General features: G+C 43.4%; 2 protein-coding genes across 3 annotated transcripts; both read right to left on the reverse strand.

The window, feature by feature from the left end:
• Positions 1 to 1,616: 1,616 nt before the first annotated feature.
• LOC309703216 (uncharacterized protein) lies at positions 1,617 to 13,363 on the reverse strand (the record flags this gene model as incomplete). Its single annotated transcript, XM_082527928.1, has 9 exons — positions 1,617 to 6,248; positions 6,329 to 6,403; positions 6,509 to 6,583; positions 6,749 to 7,142; positions 7,229 to 7,705; positions 11,053 to 11,518; positions 12,515 to 12,761; positions 12,868 to 13,000; positions 13,307 to 13,363. The coding sequence occupies 9 exons, from the start codon at positions 13,361 to 13,363 to the stop codon at positions 5,338 to 5,340; spliced, it is 2,835 nt and encodes a 944-aa protein (XP_082384054.1). The 3' UTR covers positions 1,617 to 5,337.
• A 577-nt stretch (positions 13,364 to 13,940) lies between these two features.
• Positions 13,941 to 19,710, reverse strand: LOC309693041 (uncharacterized protein). 2 transcript variants are annotated; one of them, XM_082512020.1, is made up of 5 exons: positions 19,625 to 19,710; positions 18,795 to 18,910; positions 17,303 to 17,416; positions 16,885 to 16,998; positions 13,941 to 14,259 (listed from the first exon to the last, which is right to left on the reverse strand). In XM_082512020.1, the coding sequence occupies exons 2-5, from the start codon at positions 18,881 to 18,883 to the stop codon at positions 14,238 to 14,240; spliced, it is 339 nt and encodes a 112-aa protein (XP_082368146.1). In that variant the 5' UTR covers positions 18,884 to 18,910; positions 19,625 to 19,710; the 3' UTR covers positions 13,941 to 14,237. The 2 variants fall into 2 exon arrangements, 1 of the variants encoding a protein (XP_082368146.1); XR_014272565.1 differs by lacking the exon at positions 13,941 to 14,259 and adding an exon at positions 18,676 to 18,710 and having other exon boundaries at positions 15,382 to 16,998; positions 19,625 to 19,709.
• Between the last annotated feature and the right edge of the window lie 823 nt (positions 19,711 to 20,533).

Genomic DNA, 20,533 nt, shown 5'->3' on the forward strand with positions numbered 1-20,533 from the left:
ATAACAAACCCAGATTCATCCAAACTGAAATTGTAGTTTATCTTCTAAACACTACGACTTTACTGAAGTGTGATGTACTGGCTTTACTCAGTTTGTAGATGTTTGCCGTAGACTGTATTCAGTGTTCAGCTTACAGTCAAAAATGATTAAGTCTCTGACAAAAAGTGTTTTTAAAATGTTGTCTTATTTCTTTAAAGTATCTGAGTAACAGTTCGTACAGTGTGATCCAGTGCAGCACGCCAGCTATGGGACCAAAGAGCAACTGTGATGTATTTGAAGCAAAGACAAAATAACATTTACAAACGTAAAAACAAATCTTAAACATAAATCAGCCAAACTGCAGTGGTGTTTTAGCACCTGCTAAAAGACGTGCAGCAGCATTGTGGACTGACTGGAAGCGATGGAGAGACGGGTGTTGAAGGCCCAACCAGAGAGAAGTGCAGCAGTCCAGTCTAGACGTGGGACGTAGCTGCAGGATGAAAGCTTTATCTTTAAAGCATGTTATCATCATATGACTGGATCAGATAAACAGCTGGATCTCCCAGTGACTGCAGAGCCTCCACCAGTATCACTGTAGTCTGTCCAGTTTCAAATCTCACGGCCACCTGAGTGCTGTATCCCATCATGCACTCTGCTCAGTAAACATGACAGAGCTGAAACAGAGTATGTCTAAGTGTTTATGAAACATCATGCTGGTTAGAGCAGGCGGATCGATCCACATATCCATAGCATTGATACCACGCTGGTGTGGGATCAATACTACTGCAATACTGTGTTTCTATCCTCTACGTTCAGCACGAAGACCAGTGAAATGTGTTAAACGTGTCTTTGCAGCCTGCAGCGCATTTAAACAACAGAAGCTGAACCAAAGTCTTTCAGAGACAGGAACATCTCCCAGAAAAACTTTCAAAATAAAAGCTGAAGGGTGTGTTTTGTTGTGGTAACTACTGTGGAAAGGTGAAGTCCCAGTTGTTGAGCGATCATTAAAATGTGTTCAGAATTGGTAAAATGATGATGATGTCACGACTCACCGCCTGCCCTACATAAGTTAGAAGTATCAGCATTGGTATCAGTGATCGATAGCTAAGCTTGCAGTGGTGCACTAGCTTGAAACAGTGTGACAGCTGAGAGGATGATGCAAGTCCAGACAGACCGAGTCTGTTTAACCACGGCGGCTGTCGACCGCTCAGCCAATCACAAACCAGAAACATGATTGGCTGGATCCTCTCTGGGAGTAGCTCAGGTGTGTTTGAACCTGCAGATCGACTTCACAGTAGAGCAGACAGGTCCTCGTGTTCTGCTTTATTAACACAGTTTATTTATGATGTGTTTATGCTGCAGTGACTTAAACCCAACTTTCTTCTATCACAGCCGTGCTGAGGTCCAAACTCAGACCTCGTCTCTGTGGAAACTTGGTCTTATCATGATTATTCTGCATGTTTCTTAATGCCACACCATCATCATCCTCATCATAATGAATAACACAACTCTGTTTCCTGTGCATAAATAAAAGCCTCTGTGTCTCCATCTGCTCCGCACGCCATCCTAACCTGTGCAGGTGGGACCTTTAGCTCTTAACAGTTACAGCTCCTGAAGAACACGAGTCTGAACCGTCACAGAGCGGGGACGCGTTTATTGAAACAGATATAATGAAATAAAAGGACCGAGCGTGACAGGGCTCCATCACAGGACAGTTACAGACACTTTTATTACACATTAAACACACACAGAGCCTCCTGCTGCCATTCAGTGTCTGAGCTGATGCTCCTCCTGCAGGACACAGCTGTGGATCGATCACCTGTGGATCAGCGACTCTACAGGACATCAGAAATGCGACATGTGGAGGAAAAAGCAGCAGCTTGCAGTCTGGACTGGAACATGTTCTTATCCTCTAACAGGGACCAGAAACAGGGAGAAGTCTGCCATCTAGTGGTGATAAAGTGGAGCTGCAGGGACATCAAGACGTTGAGAGGACAGCAGGAACACTGAGGGGTGGATGAAGACAGATTAAAGGGAGACGAGCAGGAGACACAGAAACATCATAGATGATCTCTGCACATCATCCTGGAAGCATTCAGTGTTCCTCGTGTTGTCACGTTACAGCTTTATTCCATGACATTCATTTTCACCTCTGCACAGTCAGCTGACTGTCCATGTTAAAGTATAAGATGGACACAAGTACTCACAGCCCCGACACTCATGTTTGTTTAGCTGTGCACACTGATCGTCTGTCAGTAATGTCTGCAATCTGGGCAATCTTCTGCGCCTCTCATCTAGTACCTACTCGGCTGAGCTCAACCTAGTTTCTAGGGTTTTCCATCAGGGAGTAGTACCTGGTACCAGGTACTTTTTTAGCAAATGCTGGCCTGGCTTTCCAACCGAGCAGAGTCAGTCTAAAAATGTGACATCAAAAGCCCCCGATTGGCCAGCCAGCGGTGTCATTAGATGAATCACGAGTTAGATGAAACCTGGCATTTCTGAAACTCGGCAACAAGGGTCACCTACAAACTGACATCATGGTGCTCGAGTCTGACAAACACCCACAGACCAAGCAGCGGGTATACCATCGCCTCAATGTCATCCATTGTGTTTGTGGCACATAGACACATGGGATGTTGGTTGTGTTCCCATGACAACCCCACACATATTGAGGTGAAACTCAAATGTAATAGAGCACGACACAAACAGAGGCGGGCTCAGGCGAGTAGGTGCTAAAGGAAACCAGCTACGACAGCCTGCCTGGAGTTTGCCCAAAGGCCTGTGAAGGACTCTCTGAAGGAAAAGACGAATGAGACATAACCTGGTCCAAAAGTGTGCTGGACATCGAGCTTGGGAGAAGGTTCATCTTCTGCAGTGTTGGGGAGTAACGGCATACATGTACCGCCGTTACGTATTTACAATACCGAATATGAGTAACTGTATTCCGTTACAGTTACCGTTTAAAAAGGTGGTATTCAGAATACAGTTACTTTGTTGAAATAAATGGATTACACTGCGGTACTTTCCTGTTTCATTTTGTTGCGGGTCAGGACTGTTTGGGTTTTGTTTGACAGCTACGCTCTGTTGTTCCAGGCGGCAGCGTTACGGTTGCCATGGTTACAGGGCGATGCACTCTCTCTCTCTCTGCGACTGTGTGTTTCCTGGGTGAGAGAGGCCTTTTTGTTGTTGTTGTTGTTGTGCTAAGCTAACAGGCAGAATGCTACAAGCATAGCTCTAAAGAATGTAGCATCATGGGCAGTGTAGTCCGTGCTGCTGGGAGAATGGACTGCCATACACGTTATGTGTCTGTGAGCGAGGAGGGAGAAAAAGGGAAGGTACGAGTTGTCATCGAGCAAAAACGGGAGCTGGAAGCATGTAAATATAATAATAACCACTGCAGCCAAGAAGAGAGCCTGACGAGCCCAGTTGTAAGTACGCTATTAAGACTCGACTGTACACCGTGTTCGTGTTTTCCTCCGAAACAATAAGTTCCGTTGGAGCAGCCTTTCAACGCCTCTCTCTGTCTCTCGCAAGAAAAGTTGACCCACACAACAAAGTAGAGCTATTTTTTTGGCTACGAGCCGACAGGGACCCCGCCGTATTAGTCAGATATGTGTGATATGACCAAAATCTCATATCCCGATATAAGAATTCTATCGTCCGATAAGGATATAAATCACAAAAATGTAACATTTTCTGTAAATTCTGTGAATCTCGGGCAGCTCGACTTGCGTGAAGTGTTTCCAGCTGCGCGTCCTTTACCCGGAGTCGAGTGTTTTAACGATGCGTGAAACGATGCATTTTTAGACATAAGTTGTAACGACTGCCGTTTTCTTTGTGAGTATTTATTACACAGCGTGCTGCGGGGAGAAGCCTGTTCTAACGTCTGAGTCTAAGCTTTATTTTTTAGCACCTAGCGGCTCTTTTTTACTTCTCATCCGTAAATAGCCGTGGATCTTCAGTAATAGTAATAAATCACACAGCAATAGTACATTCACATAGTTGTAAAAAGCATGATAATATATTAAGTAATCCAAAGTATTCCGAATACGTTACTCTCATTGAGCTACGTAATGGAATATGTTACAAAATACATTTTGGGGCATGTAATCTGTAATCTGTAATGGAATACGTTTTAAAAGTAACCTTCCCAACACCAAGGTCATTATCGTTAACGAAAACTAGAAGTGAAAAAACATTTTCGTTAGATCTTCTGTAACTGCGGACAAAAAGTGCTTGAACAACATATTTTAACAAAGGCTGAGAATACCTGTGCATGTGTTATATTTTTCTCTTAAATGTTTTAATAAACATTTTAATAAACATTTAAGAATTTTGATTTGGAGTACTGTGTGTAGTCAAAGGAGCTTGCAAAGAAAAGCGTCTGGACTTCTTTAAGTTACTTGAAGACGTTTCACCTCTCATCCGAGAAGCTTCTTCAGTACTGTGTGTAGAATACTGAGGTCAAAATGAATGTCATCCTTTCTGGAATAAGCCTGTGACATGACAACTTGCTATTTTTAGGATGCAGTGGTACCATCACAGGACCACCACAGACCAGGACTCCCAGGGACCTGCAGGAACCGTTTAGAACCACCTGTTTGGCCTCTCTGTCAGGGGTTGTGCCCCAGTGCTCATCACACAGAGGAGTGTGAGGAGAACCATACACTAAACATACAGAGAACTTTAAACACCTTTATGGTTAAATGAGGGCAAAGGGCCTTGATCCCTTCATTTGCTCTTTCACACAGAGCTGGTTCTGCCTCAGCGTCTTCAGAGAACCAGCCCACCGTTCTACAGGTTTAAGACGTAGAGCTGTGGGCTGCTTCATATGAATCTTCCTATGAAGATACATTTGGGGCAAATTCTGATTATGGAAGACAGTATCTGACGACTGACCCTACCATCTGTGATCTTTCAGCAGGAGCTCCTCCCAGAACAGGTAACATCAAAGGCCAACACTGGACCACTAAGGTGCTGGTTTTGGTTTTTGGTACCCGCCTTTTATAATAAGATCAGGCACTGGCACGTAGTCGGTATAACTCCGGTACATCACAGCTGAACTGTTTCACCTATCTAACAGCACCTCAACCAGGATCCAGGTTCATCTCCTGACCAGACTGACATATCAGAACCAGACCCATTGGAATTGCCAGAACATACGGGGGAGGGGGGGGTATATAGTATAGGGTATATAGTCCTGTAGGAGGCAAATACTAATTTCACACAGGAAATCCAAGGACCTTCTAAGAAAGGTTTACATGTGTTATCATAAAAGCAGGTCTTTTTACTACCAAATCTGATATGCACCCTTTGAGAAGGGCCAACCTATCATTAAGTCCTCTAGACCTGGACTGGTCAGAAGTGTACATGTCCCGACTGTGGGTCAGAGGGTGGTCCTCCTGGGGGCACATCCTGTAGCAGGGTCCTGCCCAGTGGCCTGCTGATAGGATAGTTCGGGGCTGGAGCATCCTCGGCCCAGTCTATTCTGGGCAGCAGCTGGTCCATGTGAGGTCCCGGTGGTCTGTGCAGAACTGGGTAGGTTGTAATGTTGTGCTCCCGCTCAAGCAGCAAATGTCCAGGAGCTCGATTTGACCCATCAGGTCTGTAGGTTGTGATGGTTAGAAGAGACGTTTCCTGGTCCAGGGTCTGCAGGGGCTGGGCCTGCTGGTCCATCTGATACAGCTGCTTCTTATGGACCTGGCTGTGGTCCTGGTGGTCCACTCTAGGGGTACACAGCTGCTTCTTGTGGTTGTGTAGATAGTCCTGGTGATCCAGCTGGGCGTGCTCCTGTTGTTTCTTCTGGTTCTGGATGCTATCCTGGGCCTGGTGGTGTATGCTGATGTGGTATTGTGATCTCTTCTGATTCCGAGAAATATCCGGATCATGTTGGTCCATCTGGGACTGGTATGGTGGTTTCTTCTGGTTCAGACGGTGGTCTTTTCCCTGTTCATCGACTGGAGGCTGGTACTGCTGCTGCTCTGGCTTTTTCTGGTTCTGGAGCTGGTCTTGGTGATCCTGGTTCTTCTCGAGTTCCATCTGAGCGTGGAACTGCTGCTTCTTTTGGCTCTGGATTTGGTTGTGAACCTGGTTCTTGATGTCCTTCCAGTGCCGCCCCCTGAGGACTGGTTCTAAGTCCAGACAGCGCTGACAGACCTCCTTACCTGGTACGGACTGGACCAGAACATGGACTCCTAATTGCCTCCAGATGGCCTCCTTCTCTGCAGAGGACCACGGCCGCCGTCGGACCTTCCTGGGAGCCACAGGGACTGAAAAACCAACAGAATTGGAGCACGATGAGACTAATCTGCTAAAGTCAAAGTAGTAACATGAATCCAGGTGGACTCACCTGAGACAGATGTTTGCATTCTGGCTTCAGGTGGAATCGCAGAGGTCACTGGTTTGTTAGAGCTCTTTGACAGAACTGTGAACAAAGGTGGGCACAGATAGGTAAACAGCTCCAACAACTGGTTCTATAAAGTTAGAAGTTCGGGAACTGATCCAAACCTGCGGCGAGGTGTGGACTCACCTTCTTGTCTGAGGTCGTTGTCCAGTCTTATCTGGACAGGTCGTTTCTTTGGTTTAGTTCCTCCATCTGTAGCAGCTGGAAAAGGAGAAAAACTGGGTCAGTAACACAAACTTTGGGATCCAAACTTCTCTAGCTGAAAATCCAAAACTACAGTCACATCCTGGTTCTTCCTAACCCAAACATTACTGGACGTTACTGAAGATGCTAAACTAAGCAGGAGGGGCTGGACTGTGGTCTCACCTGGATCTGGGTTCTGCAGGCCCAGGTTGTCCCACTCCCGGCCCAGCATGTGGTAGAAGTCGGTGGTCTTGGCGGCAGCCTCCCAGTCTCCGTCCTGCAGGCTCTCTCCAATAGCAATCTCACAGACTGTCTTTAGTGTTGTTTTCACCGCCAGAGGAGGGCGGCTCCACCTGTTTCCCGCTGCCTTCCTGGCCGCGGACAGCGCCAGGCTGAGGCGACCTGGGGCCAGCAGGTCCTGCAGGCTCTGGACGCCGGAGTCAAGGGATTTAGCGGCCAGGAGCAACCTGCCAAGTTCCCGGAGCTTCTGGCTTACGTAGTCGTACCTCCTCTGACCACTATCCTGGTTCCCCATCAGCTTGTTGCCATACTTACAGATCAGCCAATCAGACTTCACCTGGAGGCAGAGAGGAGCCAGTTACCACAGAGAAAGGTCAGAGAGTGCAGATAGTGTTAGGTGCACAGACAGACAGGTGAGCTGACCTCGTAAGACACATTATCTTGGTTCATGCGATGCAGGATTTCACTGCAGCTCTCAGACGCTCCACTGGAGATCGGCAGGAGCCGCGACGCTGCTGCCTGCACTCTGGTCCGTTTCCTGGCTCGGTTCACAGCGGGGTCAGAGGTCGTGTTCTGATCGACACTTGGGTCAGAGGTCATAAGCTGTTTGGTCCCGGTCTCTGCAGTCTCACCAAGGGAATCCTCAGGTATGTCCTCTCTGGTGACATCACAGGGCAACTTACTTGTGGAACCAGAGGTGGCGTCGTTGGCGGGGTCAGCGTTCGCCTCGGCTTTGGACGGGTTGATGGCGAGCTTCTTGCGACACGACACCTGATGCTTCCACAGGTCAGCACGAAGGAAAAATCCAAGACACAATGGGCACGGCAGGTAGTTCCTCGCATCCACATCCTCAGAGGGCTGACGCCATGGCACAATCTCACCAGTGCCCTGCCGGATCACCTGAGGACACACAGGGAGGCGGAGTAAATGTACCTGTAAGGAACAGAAAACCTCACCGGTAACAGACAGGTAAACACAGGTGTTATTGTAGCATCTTTAAGTTAAACTATAAAGCTTGAGGCAACTGTTTATGTGACTTCCTGCTATAAATACATCCATTGATTCATTTTGTTCTGCTTATCTGGGGCCGAGTCTTGGGGGCAAGCCCAGACCTCCCTCTCCCTGGCTACTTCCTCCAGTTGGCCCTGGGAACCACCAAGACATTCCCACCCATAATCTCCCCACTGTGTCCTGGGTCTTCTGATGGGACATGCCCAGAACACCTCACCAGGAGGCCCCATCTCCAAGGGAGAGGAGAGGCACCTTTCAGAGAAAGCTTGTGTTTCACCTTCAAATGTTTTTTGCCTTGTTTGGTATCATTCTCTTCAGCTCAGTCTCACGTGTCTGAATTTACAGATATGTGTTCACTGACAAACTGTAGTAACACAACTGACCTGAAATCACACAAAAACATAAAATCCTAGTAGCAGTTTCTTTTTAACTGTAAAAACCATAAAATTATTTTCATAACTTGCAAATACAACTTGCACATTTTGAAAACTTATATTTTAAACAACAAAGTTATATACAACTATTTATCTAAAAATGCACCCACTGCATCTGGCAGGCTGTTTTTTGTACAATCACTTAAAAATACTACTGAAAAATACTATAACTAAAACCAGTTAACAATAAGATGCCCCAATAATTATTTGTGTCAGTAAAGAAATTGTGTCTGTCCACCAGCAGACAGAGGAGCCACCACAGGGAAAAACCTGCAGGCCCGACCACAGCAGGTGGACAGTGGAGACAGTCTTTACACTGCAATCTGCCTTTGTGACATTCATTAGTGCCCTCACTGACACACAACAACAACTGCACAACACGCTAACTATACACTCCACACTAAGCATCACAAATCTTCCACATCTCAAAACCTGTCTCTCGCTCGCTGCCGCCACCCCTGCAGATCCGCCCCTGTAGATCCGCCCCTGCAGATCCGCCCCTGCAGATCCGCCCCTGTATCGGGCTGTAACGTTTAAAGCTTCCACTTGAGGGAGGTAACTCACATTACTGCTGCTGTAGTAGTGTTGCTTTATTGCATTTCAATCATTTATCCTGTGAGTTTGATAGCTAGCAAAATAATAATAATTTTAAAAAAGAGCAACGTGAACAGTCTCGAAATCTATTGATTGAGCCTTAAAACTCTGACATTGTGAACAGGGCCAAATCCTTTTACTTTTCAGGTGGATTTGGTCCTTGTCACGACTGCAGTGAGTGTCTCAGACTGAAACAAATATGCAGCGGTGTAAGGAAGCAGAGGCGCAGAAATGTTGCTTTTACACTTTGGGTACACTTTACATTTCTCTGATGAGAAAATGATGCAGTCAGACAGTTATTCATGCTGAATGAAATACTGTTACAGTTTCCTTCCACTGTCTGATTTTGTCCTCAGCTGATCAGCAGCACTCCACCTAAACTACACACAGTGCAGGTGGAGCACTGCTTTCTCCTCCTGAATCACGCTTTGTCCAAACCTCTCCAAACTGCTCCCACACCTGAGGTTTACCTTCAGCCTGAGCCACGTCTCATTTGGCCTCTACCTGTTGGCTGCCTCTGAGGTACCACGGACTAACAAACCCTGATCCTTCAGCCTGATGGGCCCCTCCCCCTCTGCTGTCCACCACCTGGTTTACTTACTTCATTGATTTATAGCACTCTTCACAGGACAAAAACCACATAGTGCTTCAGAATAATATAAAACAGATAAACATAAAACAGCACAATCAAATACTCAGCTAGTCTAAACAAATTAGTCTTAAGATGATGTTTAAAAGAATAAATACAATCCAGGCAATCCAGAGAACTGCACAACCTGGGGGACGCCGCTCAGATCTGTCCCCTCAGGTTCAAACATACCAACAGGTTGAGGCTGCGCGAGGGAGTGTGAGGCTCTAAAAGATCAGTAATATGGACAGGACATGATTCAGAGCTGTAAAGGGCAGGTTTTAAAATGAATTCTAAGATGTAGCCAGTGTAATGAGTGTGACACTGGTGTACTGTAGGGCTGGGTGTCATCACTGATTTCTAGAATCAATTTGATTCTGATTCACAAGGTCCCGAATCGATTCGATCCACGATTCGATTTTTTGCCTCAGACAGTCAGAAAAATTATAATTCTGATTGTTTATCAGTACATAACCATTTTTATATCTATAAAATATATGTGAGACTTTATCACAGCAGATGTCTTTGTGTCAAAGAACCTGAGGATAAAACAGAAGAACATGAAGGTGACTTTCTTGGCCTGAGATTTTATAGCAGTTAAAAATATTCTGCAGTAGATCAAAAATGAAAGAAAGTCACGAATCAACATGTGAACATTACCTGATGCTGCTGACGTGCAGCAGAGCAAAGTTACAGACGATTACAGACACAGCCAGGGGTTTTGGAATTTTAAGAAGTTTACATTTCTTCAGTATTGAACAGCAGAAATGAGTCTTGTGCGTAATAAGCAAGTGAATAAAGCAGAAAACAGATTTTTAGATGGGAAACTGTTCTTCAACACAGAGAGAGAGAGAGCTGTGCATGAAGTGGGATTTTATCGTGGTGGCAGCAAAACAGCCAAAGTCCCCAAAGAGGGAATTCATGACGATGTTTATGTGAAGCATAGTTTGGATCTTCTTTTCTTGATGGTTTTGTCTCTCCAACCAAAGTTGACTTAAACTGCATCTTGAGAATCGAACACAAAAAAAGACGTAAACACAAAGCGCGCACCCGTCAGCGCCTCACAATCAGTGGGCTGTCGGCTTTCTCACCTGATGGCGTGTTCGTGAGAAAGCCGACATCTCACTGGTTCTGATCCGTCAGAACAGATCAAATATGTGTTTCGGCCAAAATCGATTCAGGATTTTAACGAATCGATATCGTGTTATTCAAGCTAGAATTGATGTGAACCCCTAACGTAATGCTCTTTTACGTGTCTTGGCTGGAGACGGTCACGATTGTTTTTGCTCAAACAAAGACTCACAGTGATCTAAGAGAGAAGACATAGAAGCATGAAGAATCATGTCTAACTCACATTTAGAAAACAATGTTTGCAGTTTGGAGATATTTCTTAGCTGAAAAAGGCAGTTCCTAATTAACTGACATCGTAGACTCTGGAATCTCTCCTCCTCGATACGGCAGGAGTCCATGGCCATGACAAATGTACATTAATTTAGTTGCACAGGTAACAACTAAAGGCACCTGAAAGAAACAGGTAAACTGACCGGTAGCTGACACACCGGTAAAACACACAAACTGACCTCGATGTTGTGTAGATAGTTGCCTCGGCAGCGCAGGTGCTCCAGCAGCAGGTGGCGTTCTTTGGAGCCTGTCGGCAGGGTGCTGGCAGCCAGTACTTCCTGTTCGTCGGCATGCTTCCTCAGCAGGTGGCGTGCGATCTTCACCTGTGGCCGTCGGCAGAACACGCAGTAATGCTTCTTGTCCCAACGGCGCTTCCCGCCGCTCCACGTCCTCTTCACCGTCACGCCCTCCTTCTTGTCCTCCTGGCCCCGCCTCTTCGATTTCTGACCCCGCTTTTTCTCTATATGACCCCGCCTCTTTGCTCTCTGGCCCCTTCTTCCTAAGGTGCGGCGGTGTGGCTGACGCGCAGCGGGCTTTGCCGGCTCTTTGTCAGGAGAGGACGGGGCGTCGGAGGCTGGGACCTCTGTCTTGTTCTCCATGGCAACGTCAGCATGGTCCTCCATGGCAACAGACCTCGATGACACCCTGATGATAAAACAAAGAAGCAGCTTTAGCTGTGAGCTCCACCTGCAGTCCCTCAGCAGGAACACGTAGGTCAGGGACTCTTTGTAACTCTGTGTTTTTGAGGACTCTCGTCTTCATAATGGAGGCAGCCACACCTGCACACCACATCAGTATAGGCATTTCCTTTATGGCGGGGCAGTGTGCGAGTCACAGGTTATAGTGAGGACGACATCGATGCTCGACATTTTCTGTCTAAAGTACAAGAAAGCGTGTTTCAAACATCTGCACTTCAGATGCTCCACAGTGTGGAAACATCTGTATTCAGCTTCCTACTCTAAACATGGAGGAGGAGCAGCAGGTGTTGTGGATCCTTCACCTGAGCCACTGAGCGTGATCCTCCGAGGAACCATCGCAGGGTTAAAGGTTCACACGTGTCTGCATCAGAGGCTCCTGCAGGGCCCTCAGGCTGTGGTGGAGTCAACATGAACACGAGGCCTCCTCCACACTTAACGTGACTGTGAGGAGAACACCTGGACCAATCAGAACCAGCTCCCCGCTGACACACACACTTCTACAGCTGGACTCCACATGTGACAAACATCTGGATTATAGAGGCTGACACACTGATCTACCCCAACATCAGAAGCACCTTGAGGAACCAACACGAACCCACCTCCTGATCAGGACCAGAACAAACAGCCTCTCACACTGACCCTGCCAGCCGTCATCAGCCTGCAGGTGTGACAGGTGCTCTCACCTGTGCAGTGACCGGGCTGCAGTCACGCCACGCTCAGGTGTGACTGACAGGCGTCTCTGTCCGATAATGGAAGCTTATTTACGACAGCCTGGTGCTAACAGCTAGCAGCACACAGGCTAACGCAGCTGTTAGCACGGAGAGCTAACGAGCAGCTAGCTGCAGCTAACCAGAACCGGAACCGAGCGCTGCTGGGAACCGGACCAAACCGCAAACACGACCAGAACCGTCAAGTGAGAGTACAGAACCGGGACACTCCTCACCTGCTAACTCCAGCTCTGCGCTCCCTTCTTCTTCTTTTACTCCACCACTTCTTCTTCGCTGTCGGAGGTGAAAGGGCGTGATACCGGTGCGTTGGCGCCACCTGCTGGTGTGGAGCACTGAGGCTACAGATTCCTGTTAAAGTCAGGCGGTCCAGCCTCGAGTCTGTGATGGATGAAGCTGATGTTCTTCTGTCAGACAAACACAGAGGAGTCTCCCTGTACCACTGTGTTATATGACTGGTCTGTACTGAAGCACCACAGCATTAAAATGATGAGAGCACGCTCAGTTAACAGGGCGACTGCACTAATCATGAACAAACACAAAGGTAAACACTGATAAATGTGAACTTTACCGGTGGTTACACCTGGATGCACCTGTCTGCTTCGCTTTGTGGCCTCTGAGGCTGTGATTACAGATGCTGTATGACATGTGACGTTGTTGAAGCTGCCTCTGTTATCTTCATGAACCCTGTTCTTGTTGTCAGTCTGCATGAGGACGTGGACCCTCATTTATCAGCTGCACACTTTCTGTGGTCACTGCAGGCTCTGAGTGAAGGCGTTAACACATGATGTGTTCAGGGCCCTGCGTCATTTTCATTATTAGCACATTATAAAGCACACTGATGTGAAAATCTTCATGAGATTCAAAGTTTTTACAACATATTAAAGACTAGTTTAACACAAAATTGACTAATTATTAGCATCTTCAGCACATTTCATTAAATATTAGAGACAGATTGCTGTGTCATAAATTACACATTGTTATAATTACACAAAATGTGTTCTTCATACCTGACTGTTAGGACCTCCAAGCCTGTAGTTATATTCCTTATCTGAGCCCCTCCTCATTGTTCTTCTTCTTCCTTGGTGTAACCCTATAAATACAGTGTACCCCTTGGCCTTGCCCCTTTTCTACAATTCCCCTGTGGGAGAGGTGGGTGTCATTTCTTTCTAACACTGTAAAACACACATATAATGTATATTTAGCCAACCTGATGTTTCTGATTGTGATTTTAGTTCAGTTATTGTCATCATTGTGCCTGTTTTTGTTAGACGCTTTAAATGTGTAGTTAACGCCGTGAACGCTAGCATGAATATAAAATTCCGGCTAGGGTTGCCAACCGTCCCTTTAAAAACGTAATCGTCCCGTATTGAGCTAATAAGGGACGCACTTTGTCCCGTAATACAGTGAGAATCAAAAGTAGTCTATAAATGTTTATGGAATTAACGCTTTGTTGGAAAACATAATTCCCAGCCCCTCTCCTGCTTTGTGACCAATGAGCTGACAGCACACTTATGACAATTCGAGTATGACAATTCAGATTACCGCTCATCTCATTGGTCGAGGAAAGGTCGCTTACGGAGAAAATACCGGAAGACAACAGATTTTTTTTTTCATACTTTAATTAAATTTATGCACATATTACAATCTCTCGTTGGGAGACAACATTAGTGCAACAACATCTTGAAAAGGTTGAATAAGAAACCAAACGAAATAGGAGAAAACTAAAAGCAAGAACAGAAAAAACAAACAAACAAACAAACCAAAAAAAAACAAAACACATATACATATACATAAATATATGAAGGCCATTCTTATGACATATAACAGTTTCCTTTCTGTGAACACTTTAACATACATGTGGCTTACTTAGTACACCAAAAACACAATCATTAAAAGGATAGAGATTGAGTCCCATTGTCGCATATCAAAGCAGCCTCTTTACATGAATCCCTCAGTAATTCTAAAGATGACAAAAAAGATTTTAATTCAATTTCCAATACAGTTAGGGAAGGTCTTTTACTTTGCCATTTACATTTGTGTATGTGGTATTTGCCCATAATTATCACCACCTTGTGTAGCATGGACAGTTCCTTAGATGGATCACCATTATTATATAAAACTTGTGTTAGAGTCAGTGGGGTCATCCCATCTATTCTTATACTCAACCAGTCTACTAGATCTTGCCAAAAGTCAGTTGTTACTGAGCAGGAAAAAAACAAATGATCAATACTTTCCGCATTTTGTGAACAAAATCCACATGGCTCTACCTCAAACCCAAACCTTTTTTTAAGCATTTCAGCTGCTGGGTAATATCCATTAATTATTTTAAATTGCATTTCTTTGACTTTGGGGGGGATAGGCCATTTTAAAAAGTGCGTATATTTGTTCGTTATTTTAACATTACTCCCTTTTAGTTTTGTGTTACTGTTAAAGTCGTGAAATAATTTGTTTTTAAATATCTTGTTCATGGTTTTATTATTACAGTTTTTATCCATCAAAGGAATCTGATTTAGATGTAAAGAAGGTAGACTAATTTGTGCCTTAGAGTAATACAAATAACCTTGAATCAAACTCAACAGAGGTAAGGGGATTGCCTTACAAACCTTGTCATATTCTCTAAGGGAACACTGAATGTTAAACTTCGTATTAAAAACACCCACTGAGAGAAACTGACCCCTTTCATCAAGTAAGTCTGTTATAAAGATTATGTTTTTTTCAAACCACTCTTTAATAAACAATGACTTCTTATTAATTGTAATTGTCCTGTTATTCCACAAGGTGGAGCAATGTGGTGAAAAGTTATGGGCAAACACCATCTTCCAATAAGACAAGACCTGCTTATGATATTCTGACAGTTTCACAGGCAACTTCAATATATCAAAACCACATTTCAGGAGAAAATCCAACCCTCCCACCTTTTTGAAAATATTTTTTGGGATATGGAACCATATGGAGTCAGGTTTCAAGAGGAAGGCTTTTATCCAGTTTATTTTAAAAACTCCAACCATTGATTGAAAATCAATTGACTTTATACCACCTTTAGCGTAAAAGTTGTGATTTTTTAATGTAATGTGTTTTATTGTGCCAAATGAATTGATAGATTATAGAGTTAATCTTTTTAATGCTTTTCGGGGTAATGTATAGTGAGTATGCTGGATAAACCATCTTTGAGACGCCCTCTGATTTGGATAATAGATTGCGTCCAAAAATTGTAATATCTCTCGTCAACCAATGATTTAGTGTTTTGGACATGCCATCAATTTTGTCTTTTAGGTTTTTTGATTCTCTAGTGTTGATGTCTTTGTCTAAATAGATGCCTAGATACTTAACTTCATTTTTCACTGGAATCGTCCTCATGCTATTTTCCAAACAATCATAAAGTGGCAAAAGTTCACACTTCTTCAGGTTCAGACACAAGCCTGAAGCTTTAGAAAAAATTGAAATGACATTCAATGCTTTCTCGAGTATTGATTTATCCTTTAAAAATATTACTGTGTCATCTGCAAACTGACTTATTTTCAGTTCAATATCAAAAATGTTTATTCCTTCGATGTCTGAATGGTTCACAATGAGGTAAGCCATTAATTGAGTGCAAAGAATAAATAATTTTGGAGAAATTGGGCAACCCTGTCGAATTCCACAGAATATGTCTATCCTAGATGTTATGCCTGGATTGAGCGAAACATAACTATAAATTTGCTTGTAGAACAGTTTGATCACTTTGCAAAATTTGTTTCCAAATCCAAAAAGTTCTAAAGATCTAAATAAAAAATTATGGTCTATTGAATCAAATGCTTTAAAAAAGTCAATAAATAGTATTAAACTTTCTGAATTAATAAAGGATCGATAGTCAATCATATCTAATATTAATCTTATGTTATTATGAATCTGCCTTCCTTTAATAAACGCTGATTGGCACTCATCAATCAATTTGGTTAAGATGCTTTTAAGCCTATTTGCATATACTAAGGCTAATAATTTGTAGTCGTTACATAAAAGTGTTATGGGTCTCCAATTGTCTAGCATTTGTAAATCTTTGTTTGGTTTGGGTAATAAGGTTATTAATCCTGTTTTCGTTGTTGGGGATAGTTCTTCATTTTTTAAACAATCCAAAAAGCCATTAAATAACAAATCTTTAATGTCTTGCCAAAAGGTTTTATAAAATTCAATCGTTAGACCATCAATTCCAGGCGATTTTCCATCTTTCATTTGTTTTAGAGCTGTATCTAATTCGGATATATTCAAATCTTCTTCTAACCATGTTTTATCATCCTCTTCCAATTTTCTTACCTGGTCTTTAATCATATCAAAAAAGATATCTGCATTTTCTTTTTCAGTTTTTGATTTATACAGATTACTATAGAACATGTTAATTTCCTCACTTATTTTGTTTGGTTCCTCAATTATAGTACATGCAATCTGCCTTTTCTGCTGTGTTGAACAAATACTGGAGATACTGAAACTCCTCAAATGACTCAGAAATTGAGGACAGGGGGGGAACGGGAAGTGACAAACACACCAAAGTCATCTGCTAGATGTTTGGAAGTGCCTAATCTAATTATAAATTATACCGATGTTCACTCACTTTGTCTTTGAAATCCCCCATTTTTTAAAGTTTAATGGTGGATCCATAGACCGATGACGCTTAAAGGACATACCACTGAGATCAGGTTCAGGTGAGTGTAATCTTTCATGGATCCTGTGGACAAAGAGCAAGATCAGCATGAAATGAAACATTAAAGACACTTTTTAGTCTTTAGAAGCTGCTGGACAGACTAGCAGCTGTTAACCAAAAAGGAATTAATTTTATATTCTTTAAAAATTAAATAAAAGTTGAATGCTTTCTTCACTGTGTCTAATATTTAGACTAATTCACAGAGCTGCCCTTGTATTCTGATTGCTGAACTTTGACCAAGCAGGTCAGACCAGGAAACAATATCAAACAGTTCATTTAAATCAGACACCAAACTGATATCAAAGAGTTCATGTTACTAACAGCTCACCTCTCTGCAGCAGACGCCTGCTGGACTTTAAAATTAATGGGACGATCTGCTGACCAGTGACTTTTTAAGGACACACAGCTGAGTTCAGATTCAGGGTTGAGCCTCTGATGGATCCTAAAAATAAAAACTCAAATTTTCAATAAAGCCTCATCATAAAGCTTCACTGTATGATGAAAAAAAGAAAAAATAAATAAATAGTGCCCACTTTGAGAAAAAAAGTCAATATGTGGAGATTACATTTGTTACAAACCAAACAACTACCACAGCTCATATAACCTCTACAACTAAATGTGTAGATAAGTGAAACAAATTAATCAGCCATCGAGTAATACATATATACATTTCAAGTTTGCAAGTTTGAAGAATGATTTCACCAACTCATCTACACAAAATCATTTTATAGACTATCCGGTTGTTCAGTCTGACGTCACTAGCCGTGTCTGGGTCTAAACTCCGCTGCAGGTCCATATATCAAACGATCACTGTGGCATTACTGAGAGTTGAAAAACTGTCTAAAGTCTTTCATCTTTAATAAAATGATCAGCGTTCTGCTCTACCAGGTGTAACAATTGAGTTTAACATCCAGGCATCCATGAAAACGGAATTTATGACATTTAACGGAGTTAGAAGTTAGCAGGGAGTTAGCTCGCTAGCTTCTATCTAAATACAATATAGCATGTCCTGACTGCGGGGTTTTGGAAACAAATTAAAACGTACAGCTCTGCTATCACTTCCAGCATAAATGAAGACAGAAAACTAAACAGCAGTGACGTTTGTAGGGTTACTGAAGTTTGGCTAGCTGCTATATAATGATGTGCTACGTGACCGCTAGCGACACAGCTATGTTAGCATAATATAAACAAGCTAACTTTTTTCCCACTCGATAAAAGTTAACGTGAGTGTTCTCGGTGGTCAGGAACAAATGTAATCGCATGGCAGGATGCTGTAAAAGGACCAAACTTCAACCAGGAGAACTACTGAGATAATCCATCCACAATACGAGGTTAGTCATTCATATACTGCTGCATGGGCTGGGCTGTAGCTACATCCTAAGGTTTTAAAAAAGCCATATTAAACGCAGACTACTTTAGACCCGGAAGTAGGATTCGTCGTGTCATCACTTAACGACCGGATAGGAGCCATGGCAGTTTGTCTCAAACTAAAAAAATGTAATTTCCACATTTTGACTTCAATCTCAAAATGATCAATCACAATTTGTTGTTAATGTGGCCCTCGTACTTCTCCATATCTTCACATATGAACTGTAAAAACGGATAAAATTTTATACATTTTCATAAAGAACTTAATGTAATTTTGTCAGATAACTATTTGTTCAAATATATTAATGACATCCATCAACACGTCACTCTTACAGGACACAGAGCTGGGTGGAGGTCCAGGTTGGTTCCTGTGAATAATGATGGAGCAGTGATGTGAGTGCTGAGCTGTGACATGGAGAAGAGTCATGGACAGTTAGAGATGGTCATCTCACCTCTGAGCTTTGGTCTGGCTCTCATGTTCCCCACACAGAGTGCTTTTAGAGGGAGGGACTCCCTCCTCTCTGTCCTCACACTGATCCATGCTGCTCAGCTCACACACACTTTCTACCTGCAGAGGAAACACAAATCATTCATGTGCACATGAGAGCTGCAGAGGTCGTGTCTGATGTGTTGGACTAACATCCATCTGAGACACAGCTTTCATCAGTTCACTACAAAAAGTGTCACAGAATCGAGTTCAGCCTCCAAATCCTCCATTACTGTAGTCCTACAAAGCAGCGGGTCAAACATGGCTGCAGAGAGCAGCTTTATGTCAGTAACAATGTCCAGGACCGAGCTGACTGCTTACAGAGTTCATACTCTGACTGCTAGCTGCTCTGCTAGCTACGTAACAGTTAACGCTGCTTCAAACGCCTTCTCCTTGCACCCGGATTTGAAGCATGGGTGGAGTGTATACTTCTTGGCACATCCTATCACGGGATTCATAGCGGGCCGGGGATTTTTTTTGTTTTTCGAAAAAATGGCGGGCAGCTGAAGCGTACCGAGTTTTATGGCACTTTACGTAGCGATACAAATGTATAGAAGAACACGAAGACATTACTTTTTGCTTGATGACGGCAGTTATGCGGCATTAGGGCTGTTAATACCGCTGGAACTAAGCTGCACACAGCTGATGTTAGCCAGGAAAACATTACACACTGACTTTAATGGAGAGACCGGAAATACAAACACAGTTTGTTGTGTGAAGAAATCAAACACGAGCTGAACAAACAGTAAAGTTGCTAATGACAAACTGTTAAAGGAGGAAACAAAGCAAACTTACAGTTTCTTCACAAAGAGACACCAACAACAAGCTCCACTTACTCCCACTCCCACTCCAGGAAATTCAGGAAGAGGGAAGGAACCACCCAGAGAGGCGTTTGTGGGTGGGCCTGAGGGGCCAGAGCCAACCTCCCTCTCCAACGACTACCTTAAAAAAACACTGCCTGTGAGAAAAATTATGTTCAGTTTCAATGCAGATAAATTCAAAACTAAATATTTAAATAAACTAAAGTAAAAGCCCACCTTTATCAAGTTATCACAGGCTAATTCTGACCAATCACGATTTTCTATTTCCCGTTTTTCCACAGCATTGAACACAGCACATACGATTTTCTACTGAAAGTAGACAGGGCAAGTTTATCTATATAGCACAATTCAACAACAAGGTGATTCAAAGTGCTTTACAGAGACATTAAAAAATAAAAACAAATAAAAAGCATGATTTAAAATTGAAAAAAAGGAACAGTAGATACAATCAGTAGTTCTGTTACAGTGCAGATTTGGTGCTTTATTCAAATGCAGCTGAGAACAGGTGAGTCTTCAACCTGGATTTAAATAAACTGAGTGTTTCAGCTGATCTGAGGCTTTCTGGGAGTTTGTTCCAGATATAAGGAGCATAAAAGCTGAATGCAGCTTCTCCGTGTCTGGTTCTGACTCTGGGAACTGATAAAAGACCGGATCCAGATGACCTGAGGGATCTGGAAGGTTCATACTGGGTCAGGAGGTCACTGATGTATTTTGGTCCTAAACCATTCAGAGCTTTATAGGCCAGCATCAGAACTTTAAAGTCTATCCTCTGACGGACAGGCAGCCAGTGTAAAGACCTCAGAGCTGGACTGATGTGGTCCACTGTTTTGGTCTTAGTGAGGACTCGAGCAGCAGAGCTCTGAATGAGCTGTAGTTGTCTGAC

The sequence above is a fragment of the Aulonocara stuartgranti genome, assembly GCF_965226115.1.
Source record: "Aulonocara stuartgranti genome assembly, chromosome: 3".
Classification (NCBI taxonomy): Eukaryota; Metazoa; Chordata; class Actinopteri; order Cichliformes; family Cichlidae; genus Aulonocara; species Aulonocara stuartgranti.